Consider the following 24899-nt stretch of genomic DNA (forward strand, 5'->3'; position numbering starts at 1 on the left):
ATCACTTAATTTTACCTTTTTTATAAAATTACAGATAAATGTTAACTTCCCATTCTAATCGGGGTTCTGGCTGGCACCTAAACCGTAAGACTCATCATCTTTCTTTCATAAAACAAAAATGATCCATGTATACTGCGCTTTTGATGATGATTGACACCATTGATGATGATGATGATGAAAATAACACAGTTTTGTAAAAGAACTCTATTGGTTTTATAAAAAAAAAAACTGTGTATTTTCGTGTACCTAATGATATCCCGTTTTTAATTGTTTACTAAATAGTTCTTCAACACAGGTGCACTCTTCATAAAATATTTGTTCAAAAAAACACCTTACACCCTTAACATTTGAGTGATTTACTAGAATAGAAAAGTACCTGCTTCGGTATCAAGTTATAGAATTATCCCCTTCGGGCCGAGAACCCGCAACCCGCAATATGGGCACCGCACAATAGGATGAATCTCCGATATTTTATTGTCAACTGACGTGACATGTGTTGGAGTTGTCAATAGAGTCTTGTTAGCGGTGGAATATCGTGTAAAAACGATAAATATCACGGTGGCCATGACAGGTAGGTTATGTGTCAAAAAATATAGCATTACACCGCGTAACAAGATAGTTTGAGAAGATAATACTATCCACTACTTCAGTTAGCATTAAATTTGGGTGTTGACATCGAAAAAGGCAGCTACTGAAAAAAGGTTCTGGAGTGTCTGCGGTTTTCTAGTTAACCGTTAAACCGTTTATTAACTCTCAAAAGACTGTGATAAAAAAAATATTCGCATCCGGTGATGTAACATCGTTTTACCCCAAGCAAAAGAAAGAATACATGTATTCTGTAGTTCAGACATTTGAAGAAGAAAAAAACATAGAGACATAGGTATTGTTGAATCATTCCTTTTTCATAAATTATAGATATTGTAATACATTAAGGCCTGTTATATAAAAAAAAACAACAAACAAACAAACCAACACGCCGTTTACCCGTAGGGGTAGGCATAGAAGATAGAACGCCATATCACTCTATCTTTGCATAAAGGCCTCGCTTCCTCTACATTCATACATCTTCTCATACACGCACGCTGATTGTTCCTACTCTTGACTTGTCCATCTTCAAGTATTTGATGGACTTGGTAGTGCCATGTATTTCTCGGTCTTCCTCGTTTTCTGCATCCATCAAAATTCGCCTCGTAGATCCTTTTAGCCGTTCTATCGCTGTCTATTCGCTCTACATGTCCAAATCAACGCAGCACCCCTCTCTTGGTTCTGTCGATAATTCATGTCTCAGCCTTACACAGTTCACGGATCTCGACATTTGTGCACCTATCACATATAGTTTTGCCGCACATTCGCCCGAGGGATCGCATTTCGACAGCATTTAACTTACTTTCATCATTTTTCCAATTCCATACTTCGCTCCCATACATTACCTTTAATACGGCGGTCATTAAACTAGCGTGCACCCTCGCTTACTGCCAATAACCGACTGATTGAACGTATTCTTTTTTGCTTTGGTCTCTTTTACATAAACACCTATCACAAAACAGCGTCTCTGCTCTTTGTTATATGTTCTATTCTCATGTTTTTTTATAGTTGCAGATTTATTGTTGTATTGGCATCACTTTCATTTGTGTAAAATTTCTTCACATAGCGAGAATTTTCTTAAAAATCAAAATGCAGCATATTTGTTCAAATTTAATTTTCCAAATCCGGTTTGAAAATATCCATTTGAATAGAACAAAAAAATAAATTTCATCATTTAAATAAAAAAAAGGTGTATCAAGTCGTGTATCCTTTGTGGACTCGTGTTACACCACAGCCACAGAAGAGTTAATAAAACATTACTTTGATGGGCTGACATACGAGAATAACTGCATTTTTATTCATTTTACGATTTGTATTTGAAAATTTTCTTAAGTGTGCCTGCATCATTGGTATTAACAATACACTTATACGATAACTAAAAATTAAATAAACAACTATGTGGTAATTCAATTATGGTTTGAATAAATTAACTAGGTGATTGTCGGTCTTGTGGAGTAGTGGTCAGCGCGTTTGCCAACCATGCAAGAGGTATCGGGTTCGATTCCCGACATGGTTGACATGAAATATTTATTTGAAAATACGTTTTTAGACATAGTCCCTGGACTGATTCCTGAAGCGTAAGAATGAATATCTTACCTTCATGTTACAAAAGTGATCAAAATATACTGTGATTAGTGTAGAAATGCACAGCCTTATGCACCATTAGGTGCGAAAAGTAATTATGGTGATGATGATGATAATAAGTATGCGCTTTTGTGTATAAATAGTACAAGCTGGTTTCAGTACCATAAGTAGACTCATTTTCATAATTCATTGAGTGGTACAAATACAATAGTATAAGTTAGTTCTAGGAGTATAAGTAGACTCATTTCTTTCCTACTTGTAATGGTTTTTAAGTAGTATAACTAGAATATTTCTGTTATTTGTAAAAATTACTCTTCTATGGTTACACGATTTAATTATGCGTAAATAAAAACACATTTCACAAAATATAAGTTCTGTAGTAGCTGATTAATTGGGCTCATATTATAGTTTTTTTGCTTTCCTAAAAAGTTTCATTTTTGCCATTATAACCTTGCATCCCGTCATCAACGATTAATAAATATACCAACTCTGTAAAAATTCATAAAAAATGTATTTGAGTCTCCATTTTAAGTAACATTTCAATCTATTCCTCTTAATTTCATTGTAGACCAACTGTTCTTATACAATGACAAGTAATTTTCTGTGTAGGTACAACAAATTAAGCTCCATGAAAAGGAATTTTCTGACACGTGGTAAAAATTTAACCCTTTTCATTGCACGGTGAAGTTTCTCAAAAACCCATTTATTTTTCAAATAAATGAACTTCTTTGAACTACGTCACAAGTTCTTGATTATAAACCAATCAACTCCAGTGTTGGATAGATTTCTGGTTTCAGGAAGCCAACTCATCAGTCCGGACAACTTACCGACGGCAACTAGTGACGTCACGGGCAAAGTAATTCCAAAATAACTAAATTTTAAAAAGTCTGAGCAATGATACTACGATACAAAAATAAAAAAAATTTGATCAGTTCGAACCACTGAACTTCCTCACTGTTATTAATATTAAAATAAATGGTTTTTTTTTCTAGTAAATTTAAATTTTTGTACAAAAAAAAAAAAAAAATATAATATTACGAAAAAACACATGATTTTTACTGCAGTGCATAAATTTTACCGTCGGCATTGTAAAAGAAAACTCTAATTAATTTAATGAATTTTCATCCCTTTGTGAAAAAATCTAATTCACCGGTGCGATAAAAATTGACTAGCTGTTTAAAAAAGTGGAATGCTTTTGGTGTCCGTAAAGGCTTTTATTTTTTGCCGTAAGTGGATACTTTGGTAATATGAAATAATAATAAAAAAGCCGAACAATGACTTATTGACAGCTGCGATGACTTGTGATTGATTGTCTACAAGCTACAAAATACAATCTCGTATTCACACACGTCTACAGGAGTCAGGTTATGATACCTGCACATACATTGTTTATAAAACCACCCAGTGGCAATGGCCGTGGTATTTCTTTGTACTATTTTTAGGCTTAATGTTTCCTTTAATTTTTTGATAAAGAACCTCTTTGGTAAATTTGATGTAATTCTACAGTTGAAAAATGTTTTGTTCCTAATTTGAGTTAAAATATCTTTGAGCTGAAACAAATAGAGTATTACTTGTACTCAGTATTTAAAAAAGGATTATTTTTGCGAAATCCGAAATTGACAAAAAAAAATATTTGTCAAAAGAAATACCAGCTTTTAGTAGCCTTTTTTGTACCAAACTATCTAAAAAAACGCTTTTTTACATCGGATAATAATACGGACTTTCTTTTAGCGTGGTGTGTTTTTTTATGTTTATAAATCTGTACCTTAAAGCTGAAAGGTTGAAAGTCACATTTTTTGCAAAATTGAGTTATGAATGTCATTTTTTTCATAAATTAAGTAGCTCAATCACAAATTACTACCGAGGTGCTAATAAGCGACGTTATAACAACTTCTCACCATGGTTGTTTATCGTATTTGCGATCACAATGGAACATTCGTGAACACCTTATATTAAATGTTAAAATATTTACGTTTCGTGACGTATAATTCTGCTACGCAATCACATATTCGAATTCCACCAGTGTAAATATGAAAAATCTTCCAGAACTGCTATTTGTATTTATTAATTTATTATTATCATCAGCGGTTAGCAAGCCAAATGTCAAGAAAAGCAGTTGCCATGGTAATTGTAATTTAATTTCTACTTTTTTGTATTAGGTACTCCTTACTATTTTGCAAATGTAATAATTTGTATTATTTTTTTATAATAAACCCCGATTTTTTGCCAGTGAACTGTATTTATTTACCAGGAAAACCAAAATCAAATTGACACGAGCGTTGACTTAGAGATTACAAACGCGTTGACTTATGACTGCGAAAACGTAAGCATGTTCATTATTGATCATTGTGTTCGCTCATATGCTTAGCATGCTTTTCAGCACGTCGATAGTTATTTGTGATTTAGCTAAAGATTCTATTAATGCTAAAACATTGGAGCCTTCCGGTATACCACTACTGAAACAGCTTGTTCTAAAACACCAGTAGTGCAGTAATAATACTCATGCTTTCAACAAAATTCAACGGTTTGCTGGTATTAAAGCAGTGGATACCGAATAAACTCCACTTTTTTTTTTTAAAACTACCTCTGCCGCAGTAAGGGATTTTACATAAGGTTGAGTCTTATTGTCATTAACAACCAAACTTAACCATTACGTCATTTCTTTTACTGTTAATTTCATTATTTCACTTTGCTTTTTTTAAAAAAGGTGCTGTTTTATTGCTAATAATGTCATGAAATTTATATTTACCTGCTATTTTCATAAAAAAATCATGTTTCAATTAATGGCACGTAATTAAATGTGTTTGACTAAAGAGATTTTTGTAAATACATTGTTTTTCATATAATAAAATAAATAAAACAACTTTGTTTTTAACCACTAATTTTTATTTTTCACCGACCGGTTTCAAATCAAACAAGCTTCTTTGTCAAGGTTTACAAGTGAGTGAGAAATAAAAATTAGTGGTTAAAAACAAAGTTATTTATTGTGTATGCAGACAATTGGTAGAATTTCATATTTAATTTGGTAATGTATCCAAAATAAAACAAGTTTATTGGATTCTACTTTATTTTTTATAAAATATACAAATGGTATATTGTGACGCGTTTCGTCTTGTTAGGACATTTTCAAACAAACTCAATGTGGATTATTTATTTTGGATACATTACCAAATTAAAAAAAAAAAAGGTTTTTTATTTATTTTATTATAATGAATAACCACAAAGTTAGTGTTTCAAATATAAACTTTACATTGTTTTTCATTCAATATCCTATATGACTTTTTATACTAAAGTCCGAGGAGGAATTAGGGCGCGGGCCGGGCGGTTATAACAAAAAAACGTTGAAGTCCCATAGTTATTTGATAGTCGATATATATTTTTTTTCTTAAATATTCTTATCAAAAGCCTATGAATCCAAAAAAATAAATAAATTGTGTTTTTACTTCGAGAGATACATTTAAAACTGTTCTACAACTTTTAATCGTGCGCTTTCCTGAACAATTGACCAAATGTGACTTCCAGCATTTAAGCTTTAAGGTACAGAAATTATATGACCCTTTATAGTATAATCATTCATTTTCCATAAAACTGTCAAAATAATGGTTTGGATCAAAGTATGTGCATTTATTTCTCGCTTTCTATTTGTCGTTTGAATAATTATCTCTTGAGTTTAGTTAGTCTTTCACGCAGGAGCTTTTATAAAGACCTTAGCTCGAAGGGCGAGAACTATTCACAAGGACCCGTCACAATAATTATTCGCAGGTCGCAGTGACGTCAGAAGCTTGTAAAGCATTGACTCCCTTCACCTCAAATAGGTTAAGCTCAAAATTACTCACATTACTTTTTGTGTCCTTACCGGGAATAGAACCGGGACCTTCTGTGTGAATCGAGTGTCTTAACCACTACACCACGGAGGCCGCCATTGATCTATTTCATTTCTCATTACTGTGCGCGCTATACAATAATGCGTGTAACGATTCCAGTTAATCGACGGCCGCGCCTAAGGTGCTATTTGGCCTGCGCTGGAGAGCCACCACTAATGGGTTAATAAGGATCGAGCGTGCCCCCTGCCGAGAGAATATGGCACTTAGCGGTGCCAGAATCGCGGGGGGCACGCATAATGAGCCTTCTGGGTATATCCTTGTAAAGGGTATTGATACCAAATTACGGACAAAATAACATTTTTTTCACAAGGTAAACAATAATTATTGTAAACAACTTTTGAAAGATTACAATGCACGTTTTTTTTTTCACTAATTTATATTTTTCTTTTCATCTAGTATTTGCAAATAATGTTTTTAATATTGAGTACTTATGCGTTTCAAATACCTTGCTAATTAAAAAAAAAAGAAATTTTTAAAGTACTCCAAAGGAGCCAACCCGATGATATGCTTTTTTTTAGCGTCATAATAATACTAATAGCAGTAATAACTGCTAAAAAAAATTAAATGAAGGGTCGTATGTTGATATTATGATAAATAAACCAATTGACAAATTTATTTAACTTGTTTAAGCAATGAACCGATGAACTTACTATTTAAACTACTATGTATCCCCGAACAACATAAAATAATAATAAAGTATTTATTTATTTAAATCTTAAAGTAGGGCACACATATCATACATATTGTTATGTGTGTTCTAATAATAACATTGCAAATATATTTAATTTATAAATTATTTTTCACATATGTCTTGACCATTATTTTAAATTTTGATATGTTTTTTTCTTCATAAATATTTTTTTCCATTTCGTAATACTTTTTAATTGCTTTAAATAAAATTGAATTTTGTGACTTTGCCTTTAAGTATTACTGTATTATTATTTTATGTTGTTCTCTTTATTTCGTATATTATGTTTTTATCCCTATAAACATTTGAAATTGTACAACTTCAAATTACTAAATAACTATGACAGGAGAAGTCACTCTTCAAGCACCAGAGCTTGTTTTTTTTTTTTTTTTTAAGTTACAGTTTTAATTAGAAAAAAAACATGTTTGAGTCATTTTTTGTAACTATATTAATTTTTAGTTTCAGGTTCTAGCTAGCTTAAAATTTCTTGTGTTTATGCAGAACCTTTTTTGTTACTTTTTTTTTTTTTATGAGACGATGTTAAAACCATCCAAACTATAAAAAATATCATAAATTTTAAACATAAATATGAACTGCTATTTAATAACAGACAAAATATTTCATTAAAGAAACGATTCACAATATCAATTAGTCACAAGCAGAAATTATTTATGAATTGTTCAGCTAGGTACACGGTCTTTTACTAGCTACCGTATTTAAGAAGACAGACGGTGGCTGAGAGTTTGGATTAATAGGTATTTAAATACTGTTTTTCCTTCACTCATTTGCAAATGCCTCCCCGATACTGTGCAAAAAAGACGATTCCACGTTAAACTGATTTCGCCCAACTAAAATCGGCGTTTCGCTGTCCCGTTTTGCGTCCCCGAAACTGAACCGATTTCGATTTTTTTTTTAAAAAGGGTATTCAAATGAAATTCACTGCGCTCTTAATTTTTCCGTTTACCAAAATTATTTATCATGTAAAATATTATATCGATACTTTTTATCAGATAAAAATTGGTTTAGTTTTGGAGAGCCGCAAATGGGACAACGAAACCTTAATTTTGTCTATCAGTCCAATGTGCAGGTTTTTTCCCGCACAATAGCAAAAGAGTGATAGAAAAACTATGCTCAAATACCTATTTATCAAATGTGTCTGACACCGCAAATCCTCTAAACTGCATTGTTTTTTTTTTGTTATTCAACAAAATGTCACAGTAAAAAAATAATTCCTTTTCACGTTGAGATTTGAGATTTGAAACAAAAAACTGACAGGTCAATTGTTCGTCCGGTACATTTCTCTCGATGAGTCTGTAGAAAGTGATCGAGTAAACGGCGAATTGCTACCTGACGCGGCGTTCCCCTAATCCTCGATTCGTTACCAATCAATACATCCGCACAATACGATGGCGCTGGTCCTCACCTGGCCAGTGGACCAAACGTCGCTGTCAGAAGCGACACTAGAAGAAAAGAAGGAAAAACAGCAATTATATTTAACCGCTGTTGCGGCCAATGAAAATTATTTGCTTTTCAAGCAAATTGCGCGGCCATGACTAGCCATCATGCGCACTGCGCTGCGCAGAGCCGGTGTGACGAGATCTTTTAAAATGTCGTTTGGTATAACCGCTAAAATTATTAATAGCAGTTAAATTTAATTAATTTAAACGTCTTTTCACACTAAAAACAAGTTTTTTTCTGAAAACTAAATTTTACAAAATTTTTGATATTTTATTATAATATTTTTCTTTATAATTTGTATATTTATATGCATGTTTATATGTATGCATGTATGTATATGTGTAAATATGGGTGTGTATTTATGCATATGGGTGTATATGTATGTGTGTATGTTTACATATGTAAATGTATTAAACATCTTAATATCTTTATGTATACCCATAAACCTATGTGGGTACGTTTACTTATTTTAACTTACTATTGTTTCCTTTAGTTTTTCTTATGTAATTCTTACTTTTAACGTAATGTATATACTTATGTTACACTGTTGCAGTTGAACGTATTGCTAATAAATGTAAAAGCCCGTGGGGCATATAAAGAAATAAATAAACGTGCATTCATACATTATTAGTATTAAAACAATGATTTCCTCACATAAAAAGATCATTTCAGTCTTTATAAATCATATCAAAGATGTCAACATTAAATGTGGCAAAATATAGTAGCTGCTAGATTGTGAAATAATGCACCCACTAATATCAGAGACCTTCTTTACTTACATTTAGATCACTATTTCAATATTTGAGTTTTTCATTTCTCATTCTTCTTTCTTTCCCATCCCCTCTCCTAATTTTATAGGAAAGTGTAGATAATTATAAGGTTTTCATTTTAAATTTTGTATAAAATTAAAAGGTTCTGCAACAATACCTAGAATTTATCCAAATTTGTACTTCTTATTTTCTCAAATTGAATGGTTTTGGTAGGAAGAAAGAAATTTCCTTACGGCAATATCATCATCATTTCCTTTCTGCACCTAATGGTGCATAGGGCACTTTATTGGTACACTAATCGGAGCGTATCTTGATCATTTTTGTTGCATAAATATGATATGATCAGTCTTACGCTTCAGGTACCAGTCCAGGGACTATGAAATATTCTAGTGTGAAAACACCCTTTTAAATAAATATTTCATATTAACCATGTCGGGAATCGAACCCGAGACCTCTTGCATGACGTAAGACTTACGCTTCAGGTACCAGTCCAGGGACTATGAAATATTCTAGTGTGAAAACACCCTTTTAAATAAATATTTCATATTAACCATGTCGGGAATCGAACCCGAGACCTCTTGCATGACAGGCAAACGCGCTAACCCATTACACCACGAGGCCGACAATATGCCTGCTCTTAAACATTCTGCCAAAAAAATACAGGGACTGAGTAATTTGAAAAGTCTGCGTAAATGATTTTTCCCAATTTTTTCGCTAAGTTGTCATAACTGTACTCTATATTGACCATAAATATGAGCGCGATCGGTCATTTAATTTGCTGTCAGTAATAAAAAAACTTTGGTTTTACTTAAAAGCGTGTTGCGATTTTTACAATGGAGAAAAAAATAAGACGAACAATTTATCTTAAATTTTGTGTTGTGAGCAAAATTTCGGGTTTGGACACATTTTAAAAGGTTGCAGAAAGCCTACAGTTGGCTGATAAAAGGTAACTCGTGACTACTATATGGAGAATAAAATCATTTAAGTGGTACTAAGCATTCAAAGAGGGTCGTGAAGTTGTAAAATAATCGACTCGTCCTGGACATCCCTCAGCATCAAATACCGAAGAAAACTTAATAAAAGAGTAGTTTTCGACCAATTAAGGTTTACTTTCTTATTTGAATATGTCAATCCTGCCCTGGTTAGGACAATGAAGTTGTGACGTAGCAGGTGGCCAAAGTGCAGAAAGCAGAAAGCAGCCAAAAGTAGTCCCACGAATGGGCAGCGGAATCTTGGTTCGTTGCTGATATCGGACAATAGGACAATAGAGCCGCTGCTCCGTTGTATTTCACGCACTAAGTTGAATTCCATTCGTGAGAAGAAGAGTTGACAATATGGCCATAAATTACGAATTTGCCATACCTGGCTCAATCAACGTCAAAGCATCCTTATGACCAAAAAATTGCATCATGGATTTAATGCTGAATAATATTATATTGTTAATTGCAAAATAATTCTGTTTTGTAGTTTTATACTATTATATCACCATGTCAATTCATTTAAGTGCTAAATTTTTTATGAATCAGTCACAATATAATAAGATAAACATAGATTGGTTTGTTAGAACTGCTTCCTCAGAGCTTGTAAGATCTCAATTTGCGCAAACGCAGACTTGTGAATTCAGTACTGAACATTTACATCATCATCATTCCCTTTCCGCACCTAATGGTGCATAGGGACTGCATTGGTACACCAATGGCAGCGTATCTTGATCATTTTTGTTACATGAAGGTAAGGTGATCAGTCTTACGCTTCAGGTACCAGTCTAGGGACTATTAAATATTATAGTGTTAAAACACCCTGTTAAATAATATTTCATATCAACCATGTCAGAAATCGAACCCGAGACCTTTTGCATGGTAGGCAAATGCGCTGACCATTACGCCACGAGGCCGACTTACTCAGTTTTTTATTCCAGAATGAGACAGAGCGCAAAGAGTTTTACTTCAGTTGCCGCATAACTGAACAGGCGAAATATTGTGTTTAGGTTTGTTCTCCAGAAGTAATTAATGAATGGACATCAAACCCATCTTAGATCGCTACGATGAACAACAAAAAAAATCAATAATATTTATTGTACTTACTTGTCTGTAATGAAATATTCAGTTTTATTTTTAATAAGAGTTATCTTTGTATGTTTTTTTAATCTTTTTAAATCTTTTTTTAATCTTTTTTATGATCAAAAGTGCTCCCTGACTTCGAAAAGGTTCAGAACCACTGGTTTAGACACAAAGATATCCAGTCTTAAACAGTGGCTTGCATTTAAGTTTACTTCACGATTCATTTCAAAACTTTTAATGTTTATTTTTACTTAACCATGTTAAAAAAAATTTTGATAGTGCGTGGTTCGTGCATCAAACCTTCCAATCCGGAATCCGCTACAGAACCTACGAGGCTAAAACCAGTATAAAAAAGACTTATAAAAAAAACAAAATATTTACATTAACATCAAAACAATATATTAAAGTTTCTTTTGTTTAAAAATCCCTGGAATTGTGGATAATGCTTAAAAAGTACAGTTTAATATTTTTCGTATGCTGTCCGTTTACTTGCTGATTATAATTATATATAATTAAATAATCATTGATTTTATTATTGATAAGCTGTTTTCATTGCAACATCAATAATATAATCTTGTTAGATTTCTAAACAATAAATACCTACCGAAGTTGTCTATTTATCGACACAGATCTCAGGATCTTTGCTCAGGCAAAAACAACTCATGCAAATTGTTGCCAATTTAATAGAAAACCACTTCCTGCATTAATTTTAATTACAGTGAAATTCACTTCCTCAATTTCTGTAAATTATTGGGTTCTATGGTTTATCGATTCGTTTTCCTTAATTCATCTTGAAATGCTCAAGCATCGGAACGCAAAGTCAAAAAATACTTTAAATTTAAAACTTACGCTTTACCTTAAAGTCAATAGAACAAGTCCGCAGAGCCATAACTAAATGATATCCATTTAATTTGTAAAATTACGTGATTTGGATGAAATCATTAAGATATCAAATGATGGCTTAACAGTTCAAGTGCGTTTTTTGGCCAAAAAAAGGTACTTACTGTTATTTATTTATTTATTTTAAAGAAACAAACAGTCGACAATGATATAGTAACATAAAAAAAAACAAATTAAAGACAGACCAGCAAAGTTTTTAAATAACCGAGTGTTTATGTGTATTTGTATGAGAGTAAGTGTAGATGTGTGTTTATGTGTATTAGTGTTGGAGTAAGTGTTCAGGTGTGTGTCAGTATGAGCATCATGAAATAGTAAGTGGGATTGTATCGGAGCCAGAAATAATGAGTGTTAATTTATTTTTATTTTTAAATAAATTAAGGGGCATGTAAAATTTATCAAAAGATGAAAAAAAAGCATTATATTATGCTCTTTAATAAATCTTGATTGTCTGACATCAAATTTAAAAGGGTAAAGAATGTAAGAAAAGAGTCCGATACAAAAAAAAAAATTCTCTCAAATGATTTTTCTGTTTTTGACGTGCTAACAGCTCAGAATAATAATGCACTAGGTGGTGGAGAAGGCATTTCGCTCTATTCCACAGAACAAAAGCATTGAAAATTTTTGGTTTAGCAACATTCGTGTAACTGACGGTGTCGTCGCTGCGCTTGCGATTCTCGATCGGAATACCTTACGGCCCATTGTTTTGCAATAAACAATAGCTAACTTCATGATTGGTAATCTTGAAATATTTTTTGTGCATATGAACGTATATAGTGGTAGTGTGTTATTGCTCAAGGGTTTAAAGCGTATTATCTTATACTTTTAGCATTATTAAAAAAGGTACGTTTTAATAGTAATAAAAAAAATATTTTCAATAAATTTTAAATGTTTTAAATTTTACTTTTTTCTCCATATCACTATTAAAAAAAATATATATATCTTATTTGTCCACAAGTATTTAAAAATGAGTTTTTACATATTAAAAAAAACCCGTTTTCTAAAAAAGTTATTTTAGTCCTCTAAATATTTACACTTGTATGTTCGCTTCTTAAAACAGTTCTTCGTTTCTGTTAAAATATCTGACAATCTTGATAAACTCCCAATTTGGTTAAACTCGTGAACTGCCTGCAAAAGAATATACTCAAAATAAAATGAATGTACTTCAAGAAGCAAAGTAATCTCTCATATGGTTGAAATAATAATGGAAAAATACATGAATATCCACAAAACATAATTAAGCTGATGCAAGAATGCCATTCAGTATCATTCTTCGTTCGTAAAATCCTATTTGTTGATAATTTATAATTCCACCTCCGCAACCCTCGGAGATTAACTATTCGGGTTCAGGTGCGAGGCAGTGAGGATCAGGGGCGTAGTTGGCGGCTCGAGGTCTAAGTTGGGTCTGCCAGGGTCGCGGAGCACAGAAGCCGCGGCATAATATGCATGTTCCACTTGAACGGGTCGCGGTTGTGGTCGCTACTGATTTCTCTCCAGGGATTGAAAAGAGAAAAATAATCAGTGACATAATAAAAAAAACAGTTATGACGCACTTTTAAACGTTTTTGGCATGTTTCAAGAGTTATGGCGAATCAATTTTAAGCTTGTTTTCAATAATATTGTTTGATGGACGTGAAAACAATGTCGTATTACGATTAGAGAAACAAATATATATAGGTATATAAAATAATTTGCAATAAATAAAGTTAAGTAAAAAAAAACTGAAAATCTTAACGTTCTTGCGTTTTTGATTACATGCAAAAAATTGAGTAATTAACTTACGTTGCCATTTTTATGAATGAAGAATTATCTTATTAACAAATTACAACAGAGATGGAGAACATTTTAGAGAAGGGAATACAAAAGTCAAAGCATTCTCACAGGGTCGTCGACCTGTCGTTTGCTGGTTTAAGTTGCCACTTTACGCACTGTGTAACATTCACCGTTTTGCCTATGTTTGAACATCCATATTTCTTTCATTCTTCATATCAGGTCATAAGCCCTGTAAGGAATTAGAATTCCATATTCCTTTCTCTAAAATGTTTTCCATCTCACTTGTAATTTGTTACTCTTTAAGACTCCACAAGGGGTGAAATCCAGTCTATGGTCTTCAAACATGGGGACAAACTAAACATATTGTAATTATCTCATTATTTTAAATGCCTTAATTTAACATTTTGTGATACACATGGCTCTAAATAATATTCGTCAGGTAAAAAAAAATATTCGATGTTAATGTTTAAAAGAAAAAAGCACGAGTTTAAATAGGTGCGAAGGTTTTCACGGTCACTGTTATCAATATTATGTATCTTTTTTGGGTGATACCGTGTATGTTGGATTTGATCCGACGTTTCGGCTACCATTGCAGGAGCCATCTTCAGGGAAAACTGTGTGTTTTATAGAGAAATCTATGTGTAAGTGCTGAAGAAACAAAATATTGCAACAACGTTTGGGACTGTGGAAAAATAAAAGACCATTTAGTAAACCCAAAAGATAAAAATCCTCTGGAAACTGAAGCCGTGTACAAACTAAGTTGCCAAGGATGTGATAAAGTGTATATTGGACAAACAGGGCGCACAGCAAAGAAGAGAATTGACGAACACAAAAGAGCGTGTAAACTTGGACATCCAGACAAATCCGCAATAGCGGAACACTTTATAGACACAGGACATTTTTTCGCCTTTGAAATAAAAATTCTACATAAACCTAGTAATTGTAGTGCACGAATAATAAAAGAGGCAATTGAAATGCACAGACATCCAAATAATATAAACAAAGACGACGGGCTTAAATTAAGTTCAACATGGTTCCCAGCACTACATATGACAAAAACGAATAAAAATGTGCCTACTGCCGGCTGCGACACAGTACAAATTACTAGTACATAAACATAATTATTCTTTCCTTCAAAACTAGAAATATGCCTACTGCTGACTGTGACACGGTACAAATTACTAGTACTTAAACACATACATTTCTCTATAAAACACACAGTTTTCCCTGAAGATGGCTCCTGCAATGGTAGCCGAAACGTCGGATCAAATCCAACATACACGGTATCACCCAAAAAAGATACATAATATTGAGCATGAGTTTAGTTTCCAACAGTTATTTTTCAGTAAATAAATTTAATTTTAACTTTAGAACACGGAAATTATAAAGTAACCGCTTTCAAAAATGGATAGTGTTTAAATTGATATTTTGCAACCCCTGTTTGTTGTAATTTAACCTGTCATTTTCGGTTAGCCCTTTTATTCAATAAATTTCTCGGAGTTAATCGAAAAGAAATACTTCTTCTATCCAGTTCATAACGAGACAATGAAAAACGAGGGTGAGCAAGAAAAAAACAGAAAAAAAGGATAAGAGAGGTCCCAGAGCGGGTAAGGAACAGAAATAGTTGAACGAGAGATGAATGCATTATCTTATACTAAGTTGGTTGGCTAGAAGATGATATAGGATTCCGAAGAAGCAACTAATGCCTGACTGACTGTGTCTGATGTAATTAATCTTCGTGACTATTAACAAATCGGATGGGTTCGGTGTTTGGTGCTGTCAGACTATTTGTCGCTGGTTGAAGGATTATATTCGGATGAATTACTGGCAAAGGAAGACACCGTTTTAGCTGTAAACAGCTAAATCAAATATTTTGCCCAGAATTATTCTACTATTACGATCGAATATCCGTATTCAAATAGCATATTCCATTTGATGTTAACATAAGTTTATTCCGATTTTTTTCCAAATTTATAAATTAGCACTAAAAGTAAATAAAAATGTTAAAAGTTATTTGTACGAGTACTCATTTGAAAGGAAAATTTCTGTTCTAGAAGACATTATATTTGCTTTCACGTTACCTAAATTATTTTATTTTATTACAAGCCTTCAAAATGGAATGTCATGCAGACGAATGTGAGCATTTTCGATACTACATATTCTGTTGCCGTTTGCTTCCTTAATGTTGCTGGTATATTGTTATCAGTAATCAAAACACTGATTTTTCGATCCTCGGCTTTTTTTGTCACCCAAAGTAATCCCACGTTTTAAAATTACCTTTTTTATTCCACCCGTTTAAAAAAGTGAACAGAACTCTGTATTAATACATCAATTGTAAAGCGTTTATCGTTAGAAAGGGTCTCTGAGATCTTTTGGTCATATAGAACGAATGGACGATGAAAAAATGGTAAAACAAGTATTTATGGCAAAAATGAACGGTAACGTGAAACGACGACGATCGAGGAAGACGTGGCATTATCAGGTATAACAAAATCTTAAGTCTGGTCATGCCAAAAGCAAACAGAACCGAAGGGCATGTATGACAATATGTATGAATGTGGAAGAAGCTACAAATGTATGCCAGAATAGACAAGTGTGGTGGTCCATTCTCTCTGCCTACCCCAACGGGGAAATGATGTGATGGTTGTAGTAGTAGTAGATTTTAGTCCAGGAAAACCACTAAATACTGTGATAAAAAACACAAAATATGTACAAATCCTGAACAATTTTGTAGAGTCAAGTTTTTCGGGAATCAAAACTTAGACCAAGACAAAGAGATAATATATCATATTATTCAACTCATCAAAGGGTGAGTAATTCTCATAGCTGTACGAACATAATAGTTTATACAGAGATAAAAAATACAATCGAACTTTTTTTTGCAATGTTTTGATATTTTTTATGTTAGAAATAAATTTCTGCGTTATGATGATTAACCCAAATATTTTGTAGCTATTTTCTTTATGTCAAAAATAACCGTATTTGGAAATGGGAAACATGTAATGGCTGAGCAGGGTTTGAATTTAACAATTAATAAGAATTTACGATAATTGCTCACTTAAAATTAAACGTTCAACATTTCAATTGAAGAGTATTTTTGACTATTCATTAGTACTATGGTCCCCTGGTATAGATGTTAGGAATATTGATCAAATGAAGTATCTTTGACGTGCAGAGTAAGGATATTTAGACAATCACTCCCACCGGCTTCGATCAAACTGCATTTTCCCAGAATAACTGCACCGCCTAAGTACTTATCCCTTCATTATAAATTCTGAGGGAATCGGGTCCATATTCAGTGAATCTATTTAATCCTAACACCCACCGATATGTCTATCAAGTGTGTGGAACGTCAACTCTTCACTTTGGTATCTCCGCACGACTGTTCAAGTTTAGATGCGCTGATTCTTGGAAAGCGAGGCGCCAGAAATCTATCAAAAGCTCCAAGAAATATTTCGAAAGCGCGCTTTAAGAACTGATTGACGAGTCTTTAAAAAGTCGAGTCGGTGAATATTCATGCTCTTATAACTTCCACTTGACTAAATATTGAATAATTTCTTAGAAATTTAAAACATCCTTTAAGCTCTTTGATAACCGGTAATTCATTATTTAACTACAATACAGTACTGGTCAGTTAGAAAGAGCTGGCGCGAACGATACATTTACACATGCGCTTCTGTATTATCTGTGAATAAGCACACGGTATGACAACACGGCATACGCATTATGAAAAAAAAATCTCTTTCTTTTTCGCTCTCAAACGCGCTTATGAGCGTGACTAAAATATACAGACTGTAGACTGCGTTCATCCGATTTTCCTGCGATTCTTAATTGTAAAAAATATAATAGTTTATATTCAATATATGGCTTATGAATTATAAACACTGTTTTATAAATATATTTTCTCATTAAATCTAGTCCCGTATGCATAAGTCAATTATCTAGTGCTGACGCGTTCGAAAAACTTGCACAAACGCATGTTTAATGTAAGGAGTGTTGATTTAAAAAACCTTAACATTGACTTATATTGGGATGTGCTATGTTTGAAAAAATACTTTTTTTGATCAGAGGGTTGTGTGTATAAAAAAAACAACACTTAATATTTACATAGTCATAGGCATTATCATAGTCATAGTTAAAGTCATTTATTTTTTAACGATTACATTTTTATCAAATATTTTGTGTTCATTATAATAATAATGAATACAGTGTAAACAAAACGCATGTTACAAGTTGTAATCGACAAAATATATGTACGTATTAATTGATAAATAGTAAATCCCGTTATTTTTATACTTAAAATAATCTATTATAAAAATATAACTTGTGGTATACATTTAAATTACATTTTTTTTAAACACAAAATATTTAATAAAAAATGTACACGCTAAAAAATAAATTAACGTATTTATTACATTTTCTCAACCCACTGTTTTTTTCATATACTCAACCTTCTTATCCAACAGAGCATTAAAAAAAAAGATAGCACATTTGGTTAAAATATTGCCGTTTTAAAGTCACCATCCTGTAGATTTTCAATGTGTTTGTTTGAGTTTTGTGAAAGTGCCAGTTCTTGTTATTCAATCTGTACGTGTCTAATGGATCTCTACAAACTATCTTAAACATCCCCGATAGATCGTCCTTAACATTTAATTAACATATTCTAGGACGAAATCATCCAAAAGCGAAGTTTTGTTTCACTTTACAACCTTTTATTCATAATTTATTTTAATATTTGTGTATCTGGTTGTATTATAATAAAAAAATACCTCTCTGAACAACATAAACATTATTATTTATTGCAACAGAGTGGGAAATCATTTTTGAGAAAGGAATATGGAAGTCTAGGCATTTAAAAAGCTTATGACCTGTCATTGGCTGGTTTAAGTAGCCACTTTACACATTGTGTAACATTAACCATTCTGCCTATGTTTAAACATCCACTTTTTCTCAACTCTTCCATCTGTTGACTTTTGTGAAGTAAAAGAGCTGAAACCTTTGTCATATGGGTGAGATTCATCCGGCTGAACCATTTCATCTACTAGGCAACGCCTAAAATAAAATAATCCAGTATACTTCTTATTCCAGTTAGTTTAACAAACTATTTTTTAAATATGTCAAAATGTTTGTAGACGGCTGCATTTCCTCTCTTGGGAGTCATTTAAATATAAATTTGTTGCAGCAGAGATGGAAACCATTTTTGAGAAGGGAATATGGAAATCAAAGCATTTACAGGGTTTATCATCTGTCATTTGTAAAGTGGCCATTTAAACCAGCCAATGACTGTTTATAGACATTTGGACATACTCAACACATTTTTCTTATAACCTACCCAAATATATAAATTTATGCGACCATTTCCAAAGAGTCATAAATAACTCACTAATAGGAAATTTAATTTTTAACATGAATCTGCTGTAAATAAATTACCAGTATCAAAAAACTTATTCTACTTCTCTAAACTTTTCTCCATTTCTGTTGTAATATGTTGATCTTGATAACTGCCTTGGGGGTGAAATCCTGTCTTTGTCCACGAAATTTTCCTATAATTCTGTTGGACCATATTGTATCTAATGACTTCCTTTTCCTTCCAGGAGTTTGCACTAACGCCACAGCCCCAAGTGTCTCCTCCATAAACCGCATCCTCCGCAACCGGGCGGCCGAACGGGCCGCCGCGGAGTTCGCCAGGGCTGCGGGCTACGCCCTGTACGCGCCCCCGCCCCCGCCCTACGCGCCCTTCGGGTGGGGCGGCCCGGCGCCCGGCCTGGGCGGCCCGTGGCCCGCGGGCCTACGCCCCCCGGGAGCCCGCCCCGGCTCCCCCGATATGGCAGCCGCCCTGAGGGCTGAAGCGGCGCGTGGACTTATTGGTAAATAATTCAATTTATTTTATTTGCATTTGTTTGTTCAGTTTTAGTAGTGTTTTAACATACTGTTTTTGAATTATGGTTTTTATAGCATGATAACGCCCTTTTTTAAACTTTTGACAATAAAAACAAATATATATTATTGGTACAAATTTGTACCTTAAGAGAATTGCTGTATAAAAAGTTGTTACGTTTCTAATACTGTTTATTTATACAATTAAATAAAAAATATAATCAAACCACAAAATTATTTGAAAAGAAATGGATTTTTTTATTTCAATTATACATTGAGGTTTGTAAAGGAATAGGTAGTTATTTTACACAACCAAACTGACGACAGCTCTACGCAAAATTGTTCCCCAGGAGTAATTTTTTGGAACTTATTACTTCGAAATAGACGAAACTACTCAAAAATGCCCAAATATAATCGGATATGACCCGAAAGTAATTAGTTAAAACGAATGCATTATCCTAATATAAGAGATTTATGAGACACTTAGACAAATTTGTACCGCCACGGATCGAAGTTGGATACCATTAGACAAAAGCATTTTATTTTATAGCTTTTATAAAGGTCATTGATCCCAAACATTTAAATTTTTCCTTCTTTTAAAAAACACGCTCTATCCTGGATTCAAAATAAAGATATTAAGTCTTTTTTCCTATGATATATTTTGTTGCCCTGTAATAATAAGAAATATTTTTGTTTTTTTTTTTCTTATTTCCTTTTTTAATTACCATAAAATTAAAAAGTACCTTCTAATCTTTTACAGAATTTTTTCTTTTTCTTATATTACACAAAAATATTTCACCTGTCTATTTATTATAGGAGCAAAAAATCATAAACACATCTTGTATACCCACAAACAGGCCATGCCTTTGTGGGATTTTTGTTTACTATTTTTAATGTTAATATGCATTTTATTGATATGTAATTATTCTTTATATTTTGAATACTCTGTTTTGCCTCTTATATGTATATTGTAAAAAAAAAAAAAAACTAAAAAAAAGGTACAATATAGACGGAGGAAATTTCAGAAAAGCAAATATGGAATCTAGGCTTTTTCATTGGGCTTATAACCTGTAATTGACTGGTTTAAGTGGCCACTTTACGCATTGTGTAACATTGACCATTTTGTTAATGTTTAAACTTCCACATTACCTACTGCAATTCTTCCATCTGTTGATTTTCTTCTCAAAAATGTTTTCCATCTCCGTTGTATGCTTATCATCAAAAATTGGGAATCGATAATGTAAATCGAATTGATGACTGTTTTTTTAAATTCTTGACACGAAACGAAGATGAATCTTACTTCACATGACAATATACCTAAATAATAACATTTTTTGTTTTTATTATATACGTATTGCAATTAATTTGTAACTGCTTATTTATTACTGCAGGTATTAAAAAAAATGTTCAGTAAAAGCATCTCATTACTTTTAGAATATAACATAATTAAAAAATACAAATAATTTATTGAAATTACGTAGTTTGTATAAAGACCACATAAAGCGATTGATAAATAATGATATAATAGGAGAACAGAGAAATCAATATAAAGATATGTAGTAATTGTTTGATGATTTTTACATAAAACGCTCTAGATTAATGAGAAATTTTATTGCCTGGCCATCAAAATCATTCTAACCCCGATCTCTTCCAATAGCTCCTGCAAGCTACCATTACTATAACAATGAGCGGCTATTGATGGACCACTTCCTTCCAGATGTGGACGGGGACGACACGGGATCCTTGGATGGGGAGCAGCCTAAGTTCCGCAGAAACAGGACGACCTTCAGCCCTGACCAGCTCGAGGAGTTGGAGAAGGAGTTTGAAAAGAGTCACTACCCGTGCGTCTCAACCAGGGAGAGGTTGGCGTCTAAGACTTCGCTTTCAGAAGCTAGAGTTCAGGTGATTATACTTTGCTACTAAAAATATATCATTCGTATATCAGTCGAGCAAAAAATAGTGACAGCTTTGTGATGTCAAGTTCGCGTCACGAATTTTCAAAGCAGAGTTTGATTCCGGGAGAAATTTCTAGAATCAAATGAAGTTTTTCTTATTATTAGGCCTTTTGCAATGCTCAACAATATTATCTTAAACCTAAATCTGTTGCAAGAACCTTTAATTTATAGATCCTTTTAATTATTTATCGTAATACATTTAAAAAATACCATTTTGAGATATATTATATAACATTCTAGAGAAGAGATTACTAGATAATATTTGCAAGTATGTTTAATTGTTGTTTTCTGTAAATTAAATCATTTTTGTATTTTTACTATTAAACCAACTGAAGGAGTTTTGACTATTTAAAATACATACATAAGGCATGATAAAAAAAATGTTTATTACAAATATGCATAAGAGCTATGTTTACAAGTACTGTGATAAAAAAATATCATAATATTTTTTTCAATTCGTACTTTTACATTTAGCCAACTTTTTTTATTTTAATTGACCGTGGCTAGTGTTTCAGAGTCACGGATCAGAGGTCCAAGAACTTCGTTTCCTAGTTGTGTGTTATTTACAACTCCTTGAAAATGACCTTTTAATCTAAATATTTGGGATATTCATAAAAACGCAAATGCCTTCTAAAAAATATATATTTAAAAATTAAAATTATACAGTTCATTGAAAGAAAATAAATTGTTTTCTACATTCATTGCTTATAACAACTCCACCCACTAATACTCCACTAACACGAATTTCCCATTGCTAATATTTTACAAAAAGTCGACTCGATCTTTGCTTTGCATTCAGTAGAATGAAACATACCAAAATAAGTCCCAAATATCCTGAACTATGTAGTTTTGTGTACCAAATGACAACCAAACTAATACTCGTATTGACTGACAGGTTTGGTTTTCCAACAGACGAGCCAAGTGGCGGCGTCACCAGCGGATGAGCCTGTTGAAGAGGGGCGGGTCCTCGCCGCCTCCGCCCCCAAGGCCTTCCGCCCCTGGCTCGCCCCCGGCCGCCCCCGCCCCGCCCCGCATGGGCGGCGAGAACAGCGCCTTTAGGGCCCTGATCCCCGCCCACCTCCGGGAACTCCGAGACCTCCACTCCTCGGACGAAGAAATCAACGTCAACGACGAGTCGGACTGCGAGATGGAGGAAGAAAGGATGCTTCTGGAGAGAGCTGGAAGAGAGAGATATCCTTCTAGGACGCCTAGTCCTATAGAAGAGAGAGAAAGAACTAATGCTTTGATCGTTCCGTCGGGAGATCATTGTCAACCTTTACAACTTACTAAACACGATCGATGAAAGACATTCCCTTAGTGCGACAAATAATAAATAAACTTATATTTTCGTTCGACTTGCGCGTCCGAAACCTAAAAAGTTTAACGTAGTCCTGTGTATAACGAGTGTTAGTAATAATTTTAGTTCAAAAGAGACGATACCTTTTGAGTGTGATATACTTAGGTAAGATCTCTGACATTTATTCAATTTAAAATGGGTGTGTAAATTAGTGAATAATGTTTTCATTGCAACCAAATATTTGTAAATTTAATTTGATTGATAATTCTGTATTAAAATTAATTTAATGTAAACTATTTTACTCGTATCTACTGCAATATTGTATTCACGCATAGACTTTTATTATTTTAATTCCAAATTTCGCATTTATATTTTCACTTCATTGCATATATTTTGACAAAATCTGGTTAAACTGTGAAATAAATTTGGGAAAATTTAAATCATCGATTTCATTACACATTCAAAGAATTTCGTTTTTTTTTTTCAATCTCAACTCAATTTTGTAAATAAAAATGTAAACAATGATATTAAACGTGTCTTGAAATTTGTAAAAATCACATAATTTACAAAATTTAATTTTCACAAAAAGTTTTACAAAGCAAAATAGCGTAATATGTAGATTTATTTCATGGACGTATTTGAAACATTTGGTATACGTAATAAAATAATAACATTACTGTTATTAATTGTGTAAATATAACAGTAAAAATGAGTATGTTATGTTTATGTTTAGTAAAATAAATTGTAAAAATTTGAATGAGCAGAATGTGAAGATTAAGATTGTTGAATGTAATTTATTTGCTAAAAAGCACTGTGTAACATAACTCATGTATTCCAAATAACTAATGATAGAATGAAAATAAAATATATAAAAACGTGCTTTGTTTTCTTTTAGTATATATATATTTTACATCAATCAAGGTAAGTAAAAAACTGCATTAAGACAGTAAATGTGATGTTATTTTGATACACTTTAATAATTGCCATCTATGGTCGAATAATAAAGCTTGCCCACCTCTTACCGCATACCGTATTTGAGGGCATAAGTCTTCTTGGCGGGGCCCACATACACGGAAAAGTTGCTCGTTGCCAAACGAAAAAAGCTCCCCGAAGGAGTTCTCTGTAATCTGGTAGCCTTAGCAACTTTGCGCTGAAGGAGGGTAATCCAGAAGCACATAATATGCACTTCATTGGAATGAGAAAAGATGGAAGTGAGTTCTTCACTGACTGGGATCAAACTAATTGGACATGATCAATTCGCCGAAATGATTACAACACTTTTTAAAAGCCTTGACATTATTTTCGGAAGCCACCAGATCTGTTTAATAGGACAGGACCTATAACAGGGCCACGGATAATAGCGAGGGTCGAAAAATACACTAAAAATTTAAATGATTTGATATAACGTAGGAAAGTATTTTGGGTAAGTAAACAGCCATCTTATATGAGCGCGTTTACCTTACCAAATCTTAAAACACCAGTCTTCTGAGTTTCGAGAGTAAGTACTTGAGAAGAATATTAAACATAAGGTGGTTCAATTTTTATAACTAACATTGAAATCCGAAAACGGACATAGCAGCCTCTTATAATGAGCGTTTTTAGGATGCGGTGGAAGACCCGGCTTGGACACGTTCTGCGCATGCCTCGGAAGAACCTGAACCCAAGTTGCCTCTTCTTTACACGTGCGGCCTCCCGCCGTCCTAGAAGGCCGTTGATGACAATCTTTCGGTTGTATTAGGCGGAACTAAGGGACGCGAAGTTAACGTGGGAGGAGGCGAGAGTGCTGGTGATAGGGTCTCCCGGAGGCGACTGGTGATGTCCACATGCTCCACTTATAAGCGAATGTGGAAAAAAAACACGAATTTTTTTATGGAAACTATCAATGGAACCTACAACAGTTTCTACTTTTTGAATAAATATTTCATATCGACCACACCAGAAATCAGTAGGCGAGGCGTACTTATCAGAACTGAATTTCCTTGTTTAATTTTTTTACCTAAGAGTAACCATCAAGTCAAAAATACTAGTCAGGGCTCTGATAACATTTTACACATTCCAGCCAAGGGCAATT

The 24899-nt window shown here is 33.1% G+C and overlaps 1 protein-coding gene across 4 annotated transcripts in view; it reads left to right on the forward strand.

Annotated features, from left to right (window-relative positions):
• The window catches only part of LOC148272413 (paired box protein Pax-6-like), a 99741-nt gene extending 76038 nt beyond the window's left edge, over positions 1-23703 (forward strand). For 2 of the 4 annotated variants that reach the window (XM_088240072.1, XM_088240071.1), the window contains exons 4-6: positions 19294-19566; positions 21294-21478; positions 22444-23703. In XM_088240072.1, the coding sequence (XP_088096198.1) occupies positions 19294-19566; positions 21294-21478; positions 22444-22590 (605 nt within the window). In that variant the 3' untranslated portion in view covers positions 22591-23703. Of the gene's footprint in view, positions 1-19293; positions 19567-21293; positions 21479-22426 lie in introns of all 4 variants that reach the window. The other 2 variants (XM_088240069.1, XM_088240070.1) reach the window with 1 other exon arrangement.
• Positions 23704-24899: the final 1196 nt, after the last annotated feature.

This window comes from Micrasema longulum, unplaced genomic scaffold (genome assembly GCF_059751315.1).
Source record: "Micrasema longulum isolate JH-2025_06_02 unplaced genomic scaffold, ASM5975131v1 h1tg002338l, whole genome shotgun sequence".
NCBI lineage: Eukaryota > Metazoa > Arthropoda > Insecta > Trichoptera > Brachycentridae > Micrasema > Micrasema longulum.